The sequence below is a fragment of the Sprattus sprattus genome (genome assembly GCF_963457725.1).
Source record: "Sprattus sprattus genome assembly, chromosome: 19".
Lineage (NCBI taxonomy): Eukaryota > Metazoa > Chordata > Actinopteri > Clupeiformes > Clupeidae > Sprattus > Sprattus sprattus.
The window spans coordinates 6,243,905-6,263,768 of NC_137917.1; the positions used below are offsets into that span (position 1 = coordinate 6,243,905).

At 44.0% G+C, this 19,864-nt stretch overlaps 1 protein-coding gene across 1 annotated transcript; it reads right to left on the bottom strand.

Moving 5' to 3' along the window:
- Positions 1 to 10,007: 10,007 nt before the first annotated feature.
- Positions 10,008 to 15,574, bottom strand: trpv6 (transient receptor potential cation channel, subfamily V, member 6; the record flags this gene model as incomplete). The annotated part of the gene is made up of 16 exons (XM_080857372.1): positions 10,008 to 10,275; positions 10,488 to 10,594; positions 10,885 to 11,153; positions 11,420 to 11,486; positions 11,676 to 11,841; positions 12,127 to 12,203; positions 12,363 to 12,449; positions 12,537 to 12,672; positions 12,883 to 12,962; positions 13,059 to 13,205; positions 13,635 to 13,810; positions 13,967 to 14,065; positions 14,437 to 14,577; positions 14,810 to 14,932; positions 15,142 to 15,239; positions 15,444 to 15,574. 16 exons carry the CDS (start codon positions 15,572 to 15,574, stop codon positions 10,008 to 10,010), a joined length of 2,172 nt encoding a protein of 723 aa, XP_080713498.1.
- Positions 15,575 to 19,864: the final 4,290 nt, after the last annotated feature.

Sequence of the window (19,864 nt, forward strand, 5' to 3'; positions counted from 1 at the left end):
AATTGCTTTTCTACCTTGTTTTGGCTACAATGGGCCGAAACAATCAATTCCTGTGTATGAGAATAGAGGAGATGGGTCTACTCAGTCAACTGGCAGGTCAGCCATACGCTGTAGGTAGGGTAGGACCACGCGCATTTCTGCAGGTGACACAACTCTTGACATGCTTGGCCACTACCTTGCTGCTTTAACTAAAGTGTGGCTGATGACATTCTCAACCTGCCTCCTACCCTGAGCATTCCATTCTCAAGAATAGGGTCAAGTTGATACCTTTTTTACGAGTTTTCCAGAGTTTGTTTTTTGCTTCATGACTAAACCAGTTCAGTTCTTCTTCATAGGCTCCTGTCTGTGCTGCCTTGACGAGCACAAGAGCAGCTTCCTGTCTTTCCTTCACACTAATGGGCCCAGATCTGTCTTTGTGTGCCAGTCTCTGAATCCGAGCAATGACGTTGATCCAATCAGAGAATCTTGATAGCCTCTTGACAATAGAGTCTCTTTCAACGACATCTGTTTTCAGGACTTTTACCTCTGGGTCACCTAAAAGAAGCTCTGGGGATCCTTTGTCAAAGACAATGTCTTGTTCCCATAAGAACTTGGGTCCTCTAAGCCAATTTGATGCTAGGTCTGCCACCTTGAGACCCCTAGATGCATGGTCTTCCTTGTCCTTGGGACTTCTCTCCATCTTCACTTTTAAATGTTTCAGTCTGACTGTATTAGTAGGGATAGGCGCGCTCTACTTCCAAAAAATAAATGCGTTTTCGGGTGTGAGTAAAATAAACTAACTTTGAGTAGAATAAAACCGCACTCTGAAGCTTTTCTCCTTGCTATTTAGACCAGTTTATTTCCAGACGCGTTTCGGCCTAAGCCATGGTCAGTGTGTAGTGTGGACACCAGAATGGATGCTTTTTATCAACAAGGGTTAAGGGTTACAAGTGACACATGACATCAACACATGACATCAACAGGTGATATCAACAGGTGATATCAACAGGTGACTTCAACAGGTGACCTGCACCTAAGGGTGCACAGATTCAAAACATGTTCGCACAGAAGGCAATAAACAAGAAAATCATATTAAACAGTAGCCAAACTCAGCAGCCTGAATCAAATAAAGCAAACATAATAATAATGATAATAATAATAATAATAATAATAATAATAATAATAATAATAATAATAATAATAATAATAATAATAATAATAATAATATTACACAATTGACAAGTCAAGTAGGCTAAACGAAAATCCCAAAAATTATTTAGGCGGTAATGCAACCGCAGCCACTCTCCTATAGCATCCGAATGCATCAATAAGCATTATGCTCCACCCAACTCATATATACAACCCAGTGAATATGTACACATATTTTTACACAGAGGGATCATAAAAAGCAGTTCAAAACTAGCTCTTCATTCCGACCATTAAGGTGTGCTGTTTTTAGCTTGAAGATCCAGTGGGCCTCCCGCTGAAGGAGATAGCACTCTCTGTCACCACCCCGTTTAAGAGTCTTCACTGCCTCTATGCCTTGGAATTTTAAGGTGCAGACGTCGTGCCCAGATTCATTAAAATGTCTTGCTACAGATGACTTAACGTCATGATAACATATACTCTTTTTGTTTTTCCAACATAAAAAAATCTGCATGGGCATTTCAGTAAGTATGCGACAAAGGTCGTGCGGCAAGTGATTCTCCCCCTCACGGAGAATGACTTGCCAGTGCGCGGGTGTAGTAAGGAATTACCCTTGATCATTGCATTACAATTAACACAACCCCTGCAGGGGAAATTGCCAGGATCAAGATTTGTGAGCCAATTGGTCGGCTCTCACCAGGGTATCTCGCAAGTTTGGCAATCTTTCATAGGCAAAAGTGGAGGATTTTTAAACGATTGGCCGATCTGTGAGTCGCTAGATGCGTCACAGTAAAAGTTCGGTTTACGCAAGAGGATTTTTCGCCTGCCCTTCACCCAGGTGGACTGCTGTTGCAACCTGACTCAGCCTGTTGTAGGAGGGACCCCGACCGAACGGACATTCTCCACTATTGGCCTAAGGCCCTCCGCTAAACCCTAACTAGTAATCCAGGTTAATTTTTATGAATTGAAATAAAATTGTGATTATTTTTCTAAACAAAAACTCCCATCCCTGTTGTGGTGTGTCCTGGGATTCCTGGCTTGGAGTGGGTTGTTCGTCAAGTTAGGCGACACACCTTTTTGGCGTAGTCGACAAGATCCCAGTAACACCCACAACATGGAGGAGGAGCCACAGCCTAGACCAGAGGCCGGCACCGTAAATGCAGTTATGATGCCGTGGTTCATGGGGGGGCCCTGGATCCCAAAGTTTAGTGGGCAGGGTGGTTCAGCTGCAGTTGCAGAATGGCAAACACCTTCCTTAGGGCGCAGGGTTTGAGCGGCCAACAGAAGGTGGATTTCGTCCTGAGTGCTCTAGAGGGGGAAGCTAAGCAGGAAGTCCAGCTTGTGGATTCCACCAGCAAAGACACGGCTGAAAAGATCTTAACCCTCCTGCGGGGCTTGTATGGGGGGCCAACATCCATTGCCCAACGGAGGGCACAGTTTTTCCAGTGCAGACAGGGGGCCGACGAAGGAGTGGGTGCCTTTACACTCCGTCTCCGTGGATTACACCATCAGTGGACCATCACAGACCCAGGCCCAGCCGCAGGAGACGACGAGATGCTTCGAGCCCAGTTTGCCATGGGTCTTCGACCAAGCCCCATCCAGCAGGAGCTGCAGCGTTAGCTGTGGCGCCGTCCTGACATGTCCTTCACTGCAACATGCGCCGAAGCAAAAGCCCTCGAAAGGAAAGTGGACCATGGAGGCGTACAGGTCTGCCGGGTGAATTCCACAGAGCCTACTGCTCCCACAGCGGCTGACTCTTCCTGGCAGCAGTGGAAGGAGTCCTTCAAGTTGGAACTCCAGCAGGAGCTAAAAGAGCAGATTTCTGTGCTGGGAAAGACCCTTGCAGAAGACTTCAGTAACCTCCAACTCCATGGACATGGAGTGGATCCATCCGCAAGAGGGCGTCGTTTCCCCGCCACCTCAGCACCAGCATCCAGGTCCCAACCAGCCCGTGGTGCCCAAGGGGGATCCCAGCCATACCGGTGGGATGCACAGGGCCGGCCTATCTGCTTTGATTGCGGCAAAGCCGGCCACACTCAACGATTCTGTTCCCGGCGACAGCGCCCCAACCCCTCGGATTTTTAGAACCCTCGGTTGCTGTGGGGCGAGCCATCGAGGCAGGTGGGACCACCACTGCTATTAAGAAGCCCTCGTTGGTAGGAGACTGTCCACAAGTACAGGTTAGTGTGCGTGGCAAAAAGATACCCTGTGTCTTAGACACGTGATCCCAAGTGACTTTATTCAGTTATTCCTTTTTTCAGAGACACTTTGGGGCGGATGAAATTCATGACGCTAGTGAAGTCCCTTGGCTCACTCTGCGGGCAGCAAATGGCCTGACAATCCCCTATGTGGGATATATCCTTCTAGACTTTGAGGTGGGTGGGGTCCAGCTGGTTGATAAGGGGGTTGTGATTGTGAAAGATTCATGTTTGGTTCTGGTTGTGGAATACTAGGAATGAATATAATCTCTGACTGTTGGCAGCAGGTATTCCAGGGAACCCATCCCGGAGAGGCCGCATTCCGAACAACCAATAACCCTAAGTGGGCAATCACCGAGAAGTTCAAGGACTACCTCTGAGGGGCAGAGATCGAAGTCTTTACTGACAACAACCCGCTGGTGCACTTGGAGCTACAGAGCAGCGGTGGGTAGCCCAGCTCGCCAACTACCATTATGTGGTCAAGTATCGCCCGGGTGCCAAGAACGGGAATGCAGATGCCCTTTCTCGGCTCCCAGAGGAAGCCAGGGTGACAGCAGTTCAGACGGAACACAAGAAACACTGCCTCCCGGGACGAAATCCCATTAGGGGCAGCAGAGGACAGCGAGTCCGTGCTCACTGCAACTCCACCCAGTCAGTGGAGGGACACACAACAAGCCAACCCTGCCCTTCGACAGTTGCATGATTGGAAGAGGGCAAATTACCTGCCAACCAAGGAGGTACACGCTACATTGACCCGTACAGCCCAGAGACTGCTTACCGATTGGGCCTCGATCGAGATCCTAGATGGGGTTCTGGTGCAGCAGACCAAAGAGCCAGGTCCCGGGATGGACGTTCACCAAGTCCTGGTTCCAGGTGGCGAAGCCCAAGGGCTTTGGGCCCAGTACCACCGAGCCTCAGGGCATGCAAGCAGCGCGCGAACCCTGAGCCTTCTACAACGGAGATTCTATTGGCCAGGCATGGTCACCGACAGCAACGCCTGGACCAAGGACTGTGTGGAGTGTGCCACCAGCAAGGCCGGCCCTGAGGTGAGAGCCCCCCTACAATCCATTCAGTGCACCTATCCCTTTAAAATAGTTGGCTTGGACTATTTGTCATTAGGGAGACCGGCTGACACATATCCCTATATCCTTGTCATCACTGACCTGTTCTCTCGATATGCAGTAGCCGTGCCGACCCGCGACCAGACCGCCCACACTACGGCGAAAGCCCTGTGGGGAGCATTCATCCAGACATTTGGCTGCCCAGAGAGGATCCTGTCCGATCGAGGTGGTCCTTTTGAGTCAGAGCTGATGCAGCAGTTGTGTGCCATGTATGGCTGTGTCAAGAGCCGGACTACGCCGTACCACCCGCAGGGAAACGGAGCTGTTGAAAGGTTCAATCAGACCTTGTTGGCTTTGTTGAGTTCCCTGAAAGCTGAGGAGCAGTCTCAGTGGCCAGCCAAGATGCCTGCACTAGTGCAGGTGTATAACAACACAATACATAGTTCCACCGGACTTACTCCTCATTTTGTGGTGTTTGGCAGACACGCCACCTTCCCCTGGACTTGTGTGTGGAGGCCCAGCCGCCCCAAGAGCGAGCCACCCTAGATGGGTGGGTCGCTTACCACCAGCAGGCCCTGACCACAGCTTACCAACAGGTCCAAGCACGCACCCAGCAGAGACAGGCCTGGGACCAGACACGCTACAACAGGAGGGCTTGGGCTGCCCCATTGCTGCCAGGGGAGTGAGTCCTCATACGTTACTTCAGACGTTGGGCCCGGGGAAAGCTTGAACCCAGGTGGGTTCCTTCACCTTTTGTGATTCTTTCCCAGGTGCGGCCTGGACAACCAGTCTACCATATCCGGCCCGAAGGGAAGGAGGGTCACTCTCCGTCGGAACAACCTGCGTCCCTGCCCTGCTGGCCTCGATGAGCCTTCCACCTCTTCGCCCAGCAACGCCCCCAGACCAACCAGGGAGGAGAGAGACCCGCCACCCCGATGGCCAGTGCTGGTATATCCTCCTGCGCCAATGCCAATACCTGACCTGCGCGCCACGCCTTTGGCTCCAGTGCCAGTCTTGGAAGCTATACCTGAGCCTCCTACTGATGCCCAGGAAGGTGAGGGGGGACAGGGAGGGTCGGTGCCTCTGGTCAGGCGGTCGCAGCGGCCTAACCTTGGTGTACGTCCACAGCGTTATCAGCCGTAAAGTGGTTCGGGACGACCAACCTTTTAGTGGGGGGGGATTATGTTGTGTGGGCCCTGTGTGTTTTTATGAGTGATGTTATATGTATAGGTGTATGTATATGTATAAACTTTTGATTGATGTGGGGAGTGACTCTTGACAATGACAATGGGGATAATATGAGTTCATATGTATTGTGGACGTTGCCATATCCAGCAAAGCACTGTGTTTTCATCTGCCCTGTGTTTTACTCCCAGACTGATCCACTGATTGCCGTTCAAACATTAACTAATAAGACACGGCTGTAGGCAATCAGTGGAGCTACGTGGCTGTGGCACAGATTGGCTGAGCCATAATTCAGCTGACATAAAAAGACTTACAGCAGCGGGATGCGGGAGAGGGGATACTGGATTCCACGACCGAGCCAAGGGCAGGCTGCGGGATCCGCGACTGCTATCTTCGTTGACGGCCATCTTCGTTTACTGCCATTGCTACTGTTGCAACGCTGACCTCAACGCCGACTACACCACCTGGATCCGGAGGGAGCGCGAGTTGGAGCCATCCGACAAGACATACTGTTCAGCGCACTCAAACGTATCTAAAGGAACGTTTGTTTTAACCATCCATTGCACTGTGAGTAGGCTGTTGTGTTGGTTTGCCATAGAGAGCTCATGGCTTGTTTTGTTGTTCACAGACCCTGAAACATTACGACAACCATCTACTAACGTTTCCGGGAATCCCAAAGTGTGACGTCATTCAAGCTGGGGAAGCCACATCGTCCCATGCCAACAGACGTAACCATCTGTCAAAATAAAAGCCCCGGCCACCCGTGAATGAACAGAAAGACACTGCTCGTGCGTCACAGTAAAAGTTCGGGTTAAGCAAGAGGATTTTCCGCCTGCCCTTCACCCAGGTGGACTGCTGTTGCAGCCTGACTCATCTAGATCTGATTGGGCCAGGTCTCTTTTCTGTTGTCTGTGTGCCTGCCTGCCTAGACAGGTGTTAGCTTTGGGGGCGGGTCAGATAGAAGTTGCTGGTAGAGGCTTGGTGGTCCTCATGTGCACCGGGAAAGACTGAATTGCTGTGTGATATTAGTGGGTAGCCTATTGGTGTTTTGGAGTGCCTAACCTTTTTTCTAATCTTGTGTGTGTGGGTTAGACTTTGATGCCCAGTCTGCCTTTTTGCTGTGCCCTTTGTGCTGTGCCCTTTTTGCTGTGTGCCCCTTCACCCTAGTTAGAAAGACCCCAGCCTTACTGGGTGACCACTATTGGCCTGTGGCCCTCCGCTAAACCCTGACTAGTAATCCAGGTTAATTTTTATGAATTGAAATAAAATTGTGATTATTTTTCTAAACAAAAACTCCCGTCTCTGTTGTGGTGTGTCCTGGGATTCCTGGCTTGAAGTGGGTTGTTCGTCAAGTAAGGCGACATTTGCGGGTGCACACGAGGTTAGTTGTAGTGATAGTATCGAACGTATTTTCAAGACGCATCTGCCATGTTTATACACACTGGTCATGGGACAAAATCACGCACACACAGAGGTTGTATGGGGTAAGGGTATTATTTATTTTGCTCAGTTCACGTGAGAGCTGCAGGTTCCATGGGGACTTGGTTGTTACAGTGGGACTTCCTGTTTGCCGGTTCAAAGGACCCGAACTGAGGAAGCTGGGGTGGCTTTGTAGTGCCAGCCTCGGGCACGAGCTCGGACTCGTGCAGGAATTGCGTTTGGTTTCTCCCAATTAAGATGTATTATGTGCCATGTAAATTATGTATGGATTTTTGCAATGTAGTGTGTTGTATTGTTGATTATGATATCTATTGTTACCGTAGGACTTGAAGTTGTTGATGAAATGTATGATCTATGGGATGTTAAGTGTGAACGTAAATAGTTGGGCTCTTCTAGTGGGTGGGGATAACTGGTATATCTAGCCCGCTGAAGAGCTGTACGAGGAGAGTGTAGGAGACACATGTGCAGGTGGAGTCAAGGTTGTTAAACTTGTTAAATCGAAGACTGTGGGATTATAGTGTAGAAGGCAACATTGCCCTGTTTTTGTTGATAAAGTGAGATATGTTTTTGTTAGTAAACATTTTGTTTTGTCACACTTTGGCTGCGGACAAATAAAATAACACCAAAACTGAAGTGATTGCTTGGCCGTGTCTATCATTGTGCGTCACGAAGCAGAACCTAATGTTATATTCTAATGTAAATTGTATAGAGTCAAGTCTAGAGAGTATAAATTCATGACATTTTTTAAGTTGTTCCACTGTACCACTAAAGATAAAAAAGACATCATCAATATATATCGGAACCAACATTTCAAACAGTGGTTAAAGACATTTTCAGAGGAATAAACAAAGTCCGTCTCAAACTTGCCCATGAACAGGTTTGCGTAGTTTGGGGCAAATGGAGAGCCCATTGCTGTGCCCTTCACCTGGTGGTAGAAATTATTTTCAAATTTGAAATAGTTCATAGTCAGCACAAAGTGTGCCAAGTCCCATAGGAAAGTCACTGGAGGCTCATTAACATCACGAGATTTTAAATAATGTTTTAATAGGCAGACAAGCCTAGGTCGTGGGCAGTGTTGGGAGAAACGCGTTACTGTAATTCCACTACTATTAGCTGTAACGAGCATGTAACGAAGTATTATTTTAAATCAAGTTACGCAGTTACAATTACTGAAATTTAAATTAGTTGGTTACTCTCTATTGTGGCAAAAAATGAACACTTGCAGACAAGAAGACAAGATAGGCCTACTCTAGCTGCTTCTGATCTGATGTCGCAGGACCTTGGTTGCGCAACGAATGAGCATTTAACCCAGAGGTCCCGCTAGAAAAAAAAAAACGTTGCCTGTCAAAGTGACCGGCAGTTTTCATTTTCCGGACATTTTAATTACAAGCCGGTCAAATATCTATTACTGAAGTCTGGCGAGGCGGCTATGCCAACTTAGTTCAGCATTGTAAGGATCTTTGGAGCCAATCACAAACTGGCTATTGGCTACCTGGCACGCCATTGGCGGATTTAAACTAACCACGTCTACGTAACAAAATAGGTGTGTTAAACGGGTTTTTAAAAAACCTTTAACGAAATCAGTTTATTCCGTTTACATGAGCACTAGAATAACCAGACAGTCTAACTACAAAACCCGATAATAATCTGTTTTTATAGTGTGCATCTAAACGCTTTCAATGATTAAATTGAAAACGGGATGCAAAGACCGTCACCTGTATAGTTGGTCTGATTGGGTAAAGGAGTGTCTGAAGTGGACCGCCATTGCGTAGTTCGCCAGACTAACTGAGCAAATGAAATGCAGTGAAGGTGGTGGGGAATTCCCAGACAAGAAGGCTATGGAACTGGCCGTAAAAACGGCAGAAGGCAGAACTACTGACAGAGTAGTTGAGTAGAGTATTATTACAAGATTTTACACACATCACTCTGCATAGTTTTATTTACTGTGACATCGGAGAAGTATAACATAAAAGAAAACCATGATTTTGTTCTGCTGCTCATGTTTTAGGCTATATACATTGGTTTCTAAGCATGAATTGGGAGTAGCCTATGTGTATATCTAATAAAGTATGGTTGATGACATGATAAAGGCACATATTGTACATAATATACATTGGAGAGTATAATGTAGCCTATTACAAGCTTGCTGTGTTGCTGACTTAAAATAAAGGAGAGGTTGCAAACATCCAAGGCTTCTTTGGCCTGAGATTGACGAAGACTGATCAAACTTTTTGGCGTGAGATCAATTAATTTGGATACTTATCTGACGCAGGACTGAGGTTGATCACTTGGGGCATCTGGAAAAACTACAAATCTCCATGAGACATGGATGACACCTATAAGGTGACAGCCTATGTTGTATTCTTTTTTATAAACAACATTGTAAGCGAGTCAACAACTTTCCTTACACAGCCAAGCATCATGAAAGCGCAACGCAAGACAGTTAATATTTTATTAATGACTAGTCCAACAAAAAGAAGGCCAGCTCGACATCTGACTTGCATCCTTTTGTCTTTTTGAGCTCTCACCGATGACTTGTTTGTTCTCTTGCTTGGTTCGCTCTCTTTTTCTCTTCCTCGCTTCCTCAGACAAAGTATTCCTCGTTTTTTTGACACATCTGCCATGATGTCCACACAGAGAATCCGGTGCAGCTTCTTCTAAAAGCTAGCAGAAGGGTCTAGTTGTGTGAGGTGGTGACATAAAGCATAACGTAGTTCTCGCCAGAAGTGTCACGCTCTGTCCACGAAAGTTACATAGTGCGTGTACCACCAAAATGATCTTGATGCTGTGATTTTAAGGTAAAATTGTTACATAATGTTGCTTCAAGCAGCATGTGCTACAGAATACCACTATTAAAGAATGCCCTTAAATCAAACGCTTAATCTGTCATTTTACCTGCAATATTCACATAACACAGAATACAATTATTGCTTCATTTGTCCATATCATAGAAATATTAGTATTCACCTAATAGTTTATTGTTCTTCCTGACCAGCTGTCAAACATACTGAATGTCCTGACCATCAAAATCTGTGTCAAAACCCAAAGTGCTTTGTCGTATCTTCTGCCACCCCCTAAGGGACTTCCTGTTTGGGTTAGCTCCGCCTCTCTGTATGGGTTTGGTAAGGGCCTCTCCAGACACTGGGTCTGAAGACGGGTCAATCTTCTCTGGCACCTCTTTATGCCTGACTTGATCGTCATCCTTTGTGAAGACACTGATGTACCGGCGCATTTTTTGGACCAAAGGGTCATTGCGATCCTCCACCCTGAAAAAACAATGCAATGTCATATAATACTCTTTCATCAACAGAACATTAAGGGTTAACATTTAAAGAAGCTCAACATATTACTCAAGCAAAAGACTAAAAAAGAATCTATTATAATGCAATCATTTTATTACATAACATTCATAACATGTCCACGATGCACCTACAGCACAGGACAATGCCCTAAAGCAACGGCTCAATCCTATCCATACCTAAGGTACCAGCGCTCTCCTAGGCCATACAGAAGCCCACACACTCCAAGCCGAGGCCACAGCCAGCGGGGCAGCCTCCTCTCCAGCATCAGGGTAGTGGCCACAACCTGGGTAGGAGCCATATAGATGTTAGCCACACTGCATTCCCTTTGTTGTGTCGTGTTTCTCATAATGTCCTCTGACTGACCTGTCTTCATTATAAGCATTTGCACATAGAGTACATGTGTTTGCGAGTACCGTAGCCAGCAGAGGCCCTGCTTTGCACATACATGTGTTTGCGAGTACCGTAGCCAGCAGAGGGCCTTCTCTGCACATACATGTGTTAGCGAGTACCGTAGCCAGCAGAGAGCATATGCCCTTCTCTGCTAGCACTCTAGCACTGGCCAGGCTGCCTCACCTGTGTCCTCCAGAGCTCGTCCCTCTCCTGGGCCACCCGCCAGTGTGTGTCGCTCATCATGGCGATGAGCAGGTTGAGCAGCAGGATGTAGGAGACCACGGAGAAGCAGCAGTGCAGCACGTGCACAATGGGAGGCGTGTGCAGCTCGTGTTCCACGGGCAGATCAATCAGGCCTACGCTTAGCTCAAACTGAGAGAAGAGGGTGATGGGGAAGGAGCTATAGGCTGGCAGGGAGAACGGCTCTTGGGTCATGTACACCATCCATAGGGCTAGGGGTAGAATGGAAGAGAGAGGGAGGTGGTTTTACAGTTATCTTATAATTTCAAAGTCAAATATAAAATGCTATTGCAAGCAGGACTGCTGTGTTAAATGTATGATGATGTTCTTAGAAAAAAATCCTTGCCCATATGGGAAGCCATGCATAGAAAGAGCAGATATGGAGTGTTTGAAAAGTTAATGGTTTAGCCAGTTGTATGAATGCAGTGTATAATGATGGTTAATGTATATCATATACAGAATATTCAACATTAATCACCTGTGGAAAATCCCATGAGTACAATGAAACTCAGCCACATGAACTTGGTCAAGTCCCCAAATATGATCTAAAAAAGAACAGAAAACCACAGGAAGTCCTGAGATGTTTTTAGTTTCAGAACATACTGTACATTCCATACTACCATCAAAACACAAACATTTCTCTGGTGCATATGAGCACAAAAGGGTAGGGTAGAGGATGATAGATAAACAGATGATAAAGCTTTTTCCATGCGTTCCATGTGCCATGCGCCTACCTTCTGTATCATGATGACGTAAGGTCCCAGCATCTGAAAGCCTCGGGCGAAGTACATGACGTTGGACCAGCCCAGCACCAGACAGATGGCCATGAGCACAGACTCTCCAGGCGTCTCGGTGGCCCTCAGCACACACAGGATCACCACCAGGCTGGCATAGCCGATCCTGACGCAGGGGGCATGCACATCTAGCACCGTATTCTCATATTTACAAGACTGTTGTGTGTGGTAAGAATAGTGATCTCTGTTTTTTAGTTGAACCTATTCTTTAGCATTTTGATGCATTGCATCAAAACAACAGTGAAGCATTAAGGAAACATTATGACAAACCAAAAGTTCAAATAAAGGTTTGGTCATATTTGAACAGCTCCCAGATTGAAAGATGACACGTGAATGGGTAAAATGGATAAAAACAAATGTCTTGTTCACATTTATATCAATGGCAACCTACAGAATGACATGAAAGGGGCCACCGAGTGCAGTCTGTCCGAAGTAGCGCTTGGCTCCAACTCTTAGTATGTCCGGAATCTGTGAGTATCCCAACATGTCACAATGTTATGATTTACTCAGTTACATGTCATGTCACTTGATGGTCTGTGACAAAGGTTGTATTGTGTTGTTTATTCACAACTTTTTCAACTTTATATCTAATTCCACTATAGAGAATTGAGAGATACCTATGCCTACCTCAAGCAAGAGAATGATCAGCGCTCCCAGAACACTAATGATCTCTCCAGCCAAACGCAGGCGGTCTTTGTAGGTCAAGTAACTCTCCTGATATGGCAAAAGATGATTATATGAAATATAAAAACTGTTAAACATAAAAAGTTCCTACATTTTGATAAATTCTTATAATATTACCTCAAGGGTCTTTGGAATTTTAATAGTTTTATCATTTTCTGGGAGGGTGTAGTTCTCAGGAATGTCCTTTAGAGGGCGATGCACACAACAAAGTGTGAAAGTTCCTATGTAGAGCAGATAGAACAGGAGCAGCAACCTTGAAAAAGAATGACAACAAAGACAGAACACATACATAGTTTTCATAACACTGAATAAGATGTATTGTAATGTGGTGAAACTAGGCCATGCTAGCATTTCCCAATTAGAAAATCAACTCTGTTATGTTTGCAGCACTTCAGTCCCCAAGATTGACACAAACATAAAGGAAAATAAGAGGCCAATAGTTCTGTTGTGATATTCAGGTTACCTGAAGTAATGTTTCCCATAGAGGTTCCATTTGAGACTGACCAGCTGTCGGACTGGAGTCACCTCTAAAATCCTTCTAGCCTGAGAGATATAGAGGATAACAGGCTCAGCTCTATACAGCTACATTTCAGACCGCATACAGTCCCTACGGGTCATACTGCTGTTAGCTGCCCTCACCTCTCTCCTCTGGCTACCAGCTATCAGCTCCAGGACGGACAGCTCGTCTGACCAGGAGTCGATCTCCGTCAGGTCATACAGGTTAGACGTCAGAGGTCCCAGGTTCCACTGCACAATCCGTCTGCGATTCACCAGATGCTGAAATGCCTGACCAGTCATATGATGAGTCATGTTAAAGTGACATTATGACATTTTTTAACAGTTTTGTTTTGGCAGAAAAACATCTGCAAATTAAACTTGATGGTATATGGACATTAACATGTATGGAGATAAACACACCTGCTATTCCTACAATAGTTACAATGTAGTTTTGTGTTTTTAAATTCCAAACTATAAAGTTTACATGTGTACATGCATAATTGAACCTAATGAACATCAGACCGTCAAGATTTCCTTTCAGCCTCAGTATCGCTCATTGAATGCTAGATGATGAATTGGCAGTATCGCTCATTGATTTCTAGATGATATTGCATAGAAACTACTGTGGTAACTTTAAAAAAACACTTTTCTGTAGTGCATGAGTTTATGGCATTTCATTATCTACTGTATATTTCACAGTAATAGAAAACCACTTACCACTACGTTGCCCTCCTTGGCAGCCAGTTTGAAGGGGGTGACCCCACGGTAGTTGGGGACCATGTCCAGAGGGATAATGGGGTCCATTTCTGCATCCTGAGACAAGAGCAGATCCACCACCTGACAGGCAATAGTCCTGTTGGGCTGCATGACCAGGATGTGCAATATAGTATTACCTGGAAAAATGTTGTTTTGCAGAAACAGATAAACACCACATATGAATGAATGCATTTATGTACACATTGAATGTAATGAAAAAATATTAACAAGAAACGTTTTTTAAATGAACAGTACAGGAGAGAAGAATGGAAAAAAGAGGGTGGGCTAATTACCGCAAGAATCCTGAGCACGAACGTTTGCACCATTATGAATTAACATATTGATGATCTCTTCATTCCCCACACAACTGGCAAAAGCCAGGATGTGCTCTCCTGCAGAGCAGACAGAAAGACTGCATAAACCAACAAGCAGTCTGACACAACTGAAAACCTGTTACGGTAGAAATGCCAGCTCAGCTAGTTGCACAGCTTTGGGTGAATTGCAAAGTATTTGTCCACAATTACCAGTTAAAAGAAAAGATATTCCAGTCAACAGCCATTCCTCTCTCTCTCTCTGTCTTTATCTCTCTGTCTGTCTCTCTCTCTCATACACACGTCACTCTCTCGCTCTCTCTCTCACACACACACACACACACACACACACACACACACTCGTCACTCTTTCTCTCTCTCTCTCTCTCCCTCTCTTTCTCACACTCATCTGTTTTTCTCTCTCTGTCTCTCTCTCTCACACACACACTCACCATAATATAAAAGACCCCCTCTTCTCTTTCGGAAGTACATTCCTGTGACCCGTGGTGTTGCTCCATCACCCCCTCGTTTGATCAGCTCCCGGACCAGATTCACATTCTGATTCACAACAGCGATGTGGAGAGCAGTCATACCTGAGCACATTTATCGGAAGGCGATATTCAGTTGCAAATATCTTTTAAAAGTAAATGTTACATGTTGAATGTTGAAATGTTACATCTGCACCTCTAAGGCCATAGTACTGATACAATAATTATATTTTATATGTGTATATGTGTTTATCAAAGATATATGTTTGTTTGAATGTGTTTATGGGTGGACTGGGGAGAGGGGTGTGTTTGTGTGTGTGTGTGTGTGCATGTGTACCTTGATAGAGGTCAGAGTTCATAGGTTCATTGATGAGTTCTGGTGCTTCGTCCATCAGAGCTACAGCTGCCTCCAGGTTATCATTAAGAGCAGCAACATGAAGAGCTGTCTCACCCAGAGCACCTGAAACACACACACACACACACACATGGACACACACGGACAAGGAGAAAGAGGTTGCTGATAGCTTTGTTTTGATGTAAATTGCTGTAAATTCTACCATAATTTAGAGCACATCAGCAGAAATCACAGAAATGTTCCAAATGCAGGACAAGCATTATGGGAGCATAGCTGAATGAGCATAAACAAGACCTGTGTGTTCTATACCGCACCTCTCTCAAATATATTTGTTGATGCACAAGTCAGAAGTTTCTTGATGCAACCCACGTTATTCCCTTTTGTGGCAAAGAAAAGAGGGATGTTGTTTATCCTGAAATGCAGACAGATAAAAGGGTGTCAGTGATTAAACACAGTTTGGGCCTCACACTGCAAAATTGCACATCCTGAAAAAAATAAGACATTTCTAAAGATATTGTTTACAAAGAAAATCACTAGTGGAACACTGCAAAGTTATTTTACACTGTACTAATCTGATGAAGTAACTTGAAACTTAATTAGTCACAGTAGGACCCACTGTTGGGTTTGCAGCAGAAACGTCTCATCAAGCATCTCATTCCACCCTTTCTTGTTCTGAAGGCGAAACCGCAGATGGCTCCACCAATGGTTGATCTCCCCTGGAGCAGACCGAGCAATGGACGGAGCCATGGCCTCAGGTGGAGGATCGGATTGAAAAGACTGTGAAAAAAAAGATGGCAAGAGAGGCAGAGAAAGGGGGGTGAAAGAGAGAATTACACACATAAAAAAACTTGCTAACATCTTCAAAAATAAGCTTGAAAGAGATTCAAAATTAGCAAGTGAAGAAATGTCTACATCACTCTGGTCTGGCAACTTAACAACTTATCACGCCTGATGTGGCAGACCTCACCTTATTAATGAGAATGTTAAAAATCCAAAGATTGGTTTCTCTTAAGGTAAACAGCAACCATGATAATGTGTCGACAAATTTGTCAGTTGACAAATTATGGCTTTGTTATTCATCATGAACTTACCGTTAAAATTGTTCAACTGTCCTTACACACCTAATAACCACACACAACACTAGCAGCAGGGCCAAAGGTAGACTTCAAGGAGAACAGGTCACTGAGCATTGTGGTAGGAGGCAGTGAAGGACAGTGACTCAGGTGTGAATTTTTATACAGGTCCTCAGGTGCCACAGGAAACTGGGAGGAGAGAAAGAGAGGAGGAGGGTGCCTAAAGCTAATGAGGATCAGTGGTGCAGAGAGTGGGATAGAGACAAAGACAGACAGAGAGGGAAATAGAGTGGGATAGAGACAAAGACAGAGAGAGAAAGAGAGTGGGATAGAGAAAGAGAGAATACTAATATGCAAAATAATAATAGGAAGTTAACATTGGTTATGTGAATGTAATTGATTTGCATTACAGCTAAAGAATAATCAGGCTGAGAATTATGATGATCTTTCTTACCTTGTTAAATATCGAGACGGTCCAAGGCTCAGGCTGAATTCACGGTTCATATCTTGCACCTGCATGACATGAGTAATCATGTCAACAACGTTTTAAAACATTGCAAACGATATTATCAGTCAGAGCCAGTTTATGAATCGCTGACAAGTGTTTGATGCGACTGTAGCAATGATACGGGTAAAACGATCTGATGGAGCGTATCCTTATCTACGTGTGTGGCCTGGCGTCGGCAACTTTATTATAGACTCAGCTAGTCAGTACCTCACCGGTTGGTCTTAAATGGCATAATGTTTCTCAAATATCTTTTCCAAATCAAGTCAAGTGTTAACTATAAGCCTAGCTTACATTAGTTGACCTTAACTCTTTAAAGGCCTTAAGCCTTTAAACTGTTTTTTTTTTTTTTTTTTTTTTTTTTTTAATGCATTATAATGCCGATACGTTTGAAGGTATTCGCAAAATTAGAAGCCTAATATAAAATTTGAAGCCATGTTTTCAGACGATTTAATTGTCATGAGTCTATGGTCCTTTCAACTAAAATGTGTGTGACCAAATGAACACCATGTGTGAAATCATTATTTTAGGCTCTGGTTTATTGGCAATTCGTGTAGCCCTACTACATGTCAGTTGCATACAAACACCGGCCTAGCTTCTTTGCTGAAGAGAAAAGCAATGACAGAACGTGTTTTCAGAGAGTCAGTGTTGCCAACTTTTCTGTGAGGAAAGTAGCTGTAAACCCTCTGAAAAGTCGCCAGAAGTCGCTAGATGACGTAATCAACTAATTTGCATAATATGTAAATAAGCTGCGGATGCGCACAATATGCAATTCTGACGGGGTAACACTAATATTTTTCCCGCGAATACAAAGTTCTAATATGTTGCTGTTATTTCGTCAGACTGCGCTATGTGAGTGGAGAGGAGACCATGACAGCCCTCGCTGTTCTCAGCTCTCGTGAGATCAGTTGTAACATGAACTGCAGAACAGGATATGTGAGATGCTTTTTCAGTGCTTTGTCAACACAAAAATCCACCAAATGAAAAAAAAAAAGTCGCTAGATTTGTCGCTAGTCGCTTTTTGCTAAAAAAGTCGCCAAGGGGGTCTGAAAAGTCGCCAGATATAGAGACAAAGTCGCTAAGTTGGCAACACTGCAGAGAGTAGCTGTAAACACAACTAAATTACATGTTCGTTTAAGGCTTAGCCTATAGCTCAGGTCATTTAAACACACTCCTTTCCTCGACAGCGATGTCCATGCCCTGTCAGGATATAATTGGAAGTGTTAGCCTACTATGGCTGAGACAAAGCTAGTTTCTTTTTTTTTTCATGTGATAAATTAGAGTTTGACATCATGGGGAATATAATAAGAACCTTAAAGTCACTCCAAGATATTGTGACTGTGCTATAATTTGTGTTGGGCAAATCCAAGGACAACATGATGGATTATAATCCCTGTAGACTAGGAGCTACAACAGAAGGGGGTCTAAAGCTATGAGTAACAAGTAGGTATACACCAACAGCTTGTTAAGGGATCAGCGTAGTCTAGAGATGGCTAGGTGTAAAAAGATCTTAACTGAGTGGTTGGATGAGTGAAGGCATTGTATTTATATTATAATAACTGTTTTTCATGTCATCACTTGCCTAGCCTGTTTTTGTTCTGAGGTGTGTGGGGCTCTAGATAAAGGCTTGTGGTTTGTATTGTGACACAAGTCATCATTATGGGAACAATAACAATCGCTTACCTCCTTTGATTGCAAGTATTTTTGTTTCTCTCTCTCTCTTACATGCACAGAGAGAGAGAGGGAAAGAGAGTTGTCATAGAATAAAATACATGTTATTACACTGAAAACAATAATAGTTTAAACGCGCGCAATATAACATAATTTCTATTTGAAATATTTACAGTACTACTACTTTATATGAAATATTCTGACAGTACATCAAACAAATAATTTCTGACATGCTCTGAACTGTTTCAGAACTTCAAGCCTCATCCATCCTTACCTCTTGTCACAAATCATAGAAATCTACTTATGTGGAATGAAAGGAGGTAGTCTTGCCATCCAGAAAACTCTCTCCTCTCATTCTCATATCCAGCTTCTCTTAGACACACATGCAATTGTGATAGGTGGTATTTCTAGCATTGTAACCTAATTTGTGTGGCTTTATGGTATGGTTATTTAATTAGCTGTTTACATGCACAGAGCTCTGAAGTTTCAGATAATCCTCAGATTCTACACTGACTTTTCATTCAATTTTATATGTCAACATATTCTTTTATAAATACAGTAACTTAGTACATCAATAAATCCTTAAGTCTCTCATCCAATAAACACATCAAGAAATAAATACATACAGAATGTTTAAAAAGATCAATTTATCCTTCAATATATCCTTCACATAATGTGTCAATAGGTCATGAAATATAAAGTGAAAAGGTTTATTTAAAATGAAAGATTTATGTATTGCTGTATTTATTGGAATATATATTGTATATACAGTGGTGGCCAAAATTATTAGAACACCTTACAGATCTGAGAATATTGACCTTTTTTTTGTCTCCAAAACATTATTTAATTTCATAATGTAAATGAAACATGCAGATGGTTGTTCTGAGCACAACAAATATCAGATGAATTGATTCCTACTGTTTGTATCCACTTTTAACTCTAATATTTGGTTTGCCCACCTTTGGCAGCAATTACAGCAGCACATCTCTCTGGCATAGTCAATTTATTTCTCGAGAACTTCAACACTAATGTTATCCGATGCCTTTTGCAACTTAAGCCAAAGGCTTTCCTTTGAATGTACAATAGATCTGTCCAGTTTATTTTCCAACTCGCCCCAAATTTGCTTGATGGGTTTGAGGTTCGGACTTTGAGGGGGCCGGTCCATAGATTCCTTCTGTCACAGGTCGTACTGGCACAGTTACAAGAATGTTTAGGGTCATTGTCCTCTTGGAAAATAAATCCAGGCCCATTAACACCACTCCCAGAAGGTACTCCATGCCTCACCAGAATGTTATGGTTTACTTTCTTATCCATGATGCCATCAATTTCGCCAAAGTCATCTGTTCCTAAGGATTAAATGGCACCCCACACCATAATACAACCCCTTCCTTGTTTAACTGTTGGCCAGAGACACTCATTTTTATATCTCTCCCCCTCACTTTGTTAAACATACACTCTTCGCTTGTTGCCAAACTATTCAAACCTGGACTCATCAGTCCACAACACTTTATACCAATCTTTCTTTGTCCATTTCTTGTGTTCTTTTGCAAATTTCAGGCGTTTCACTCTATTCTTCTCTTTCAGTAATGTTTCTGTGCTGCTATTCTGCCAAAAAGTAATTTTTCTCACAGCTTCCGACGCACAGTTCTTGGGAACACTATTGAACCATTAGTCATTGTGGTGTTGATCTCGTCACCAATTCTCGTGAAGTCTTTCTTCAGTCCTTAAGACTGATAATTCTGAGATGATTCACTTCACACAGTTTATTTTTTTAGCCTCTCCCCTTTC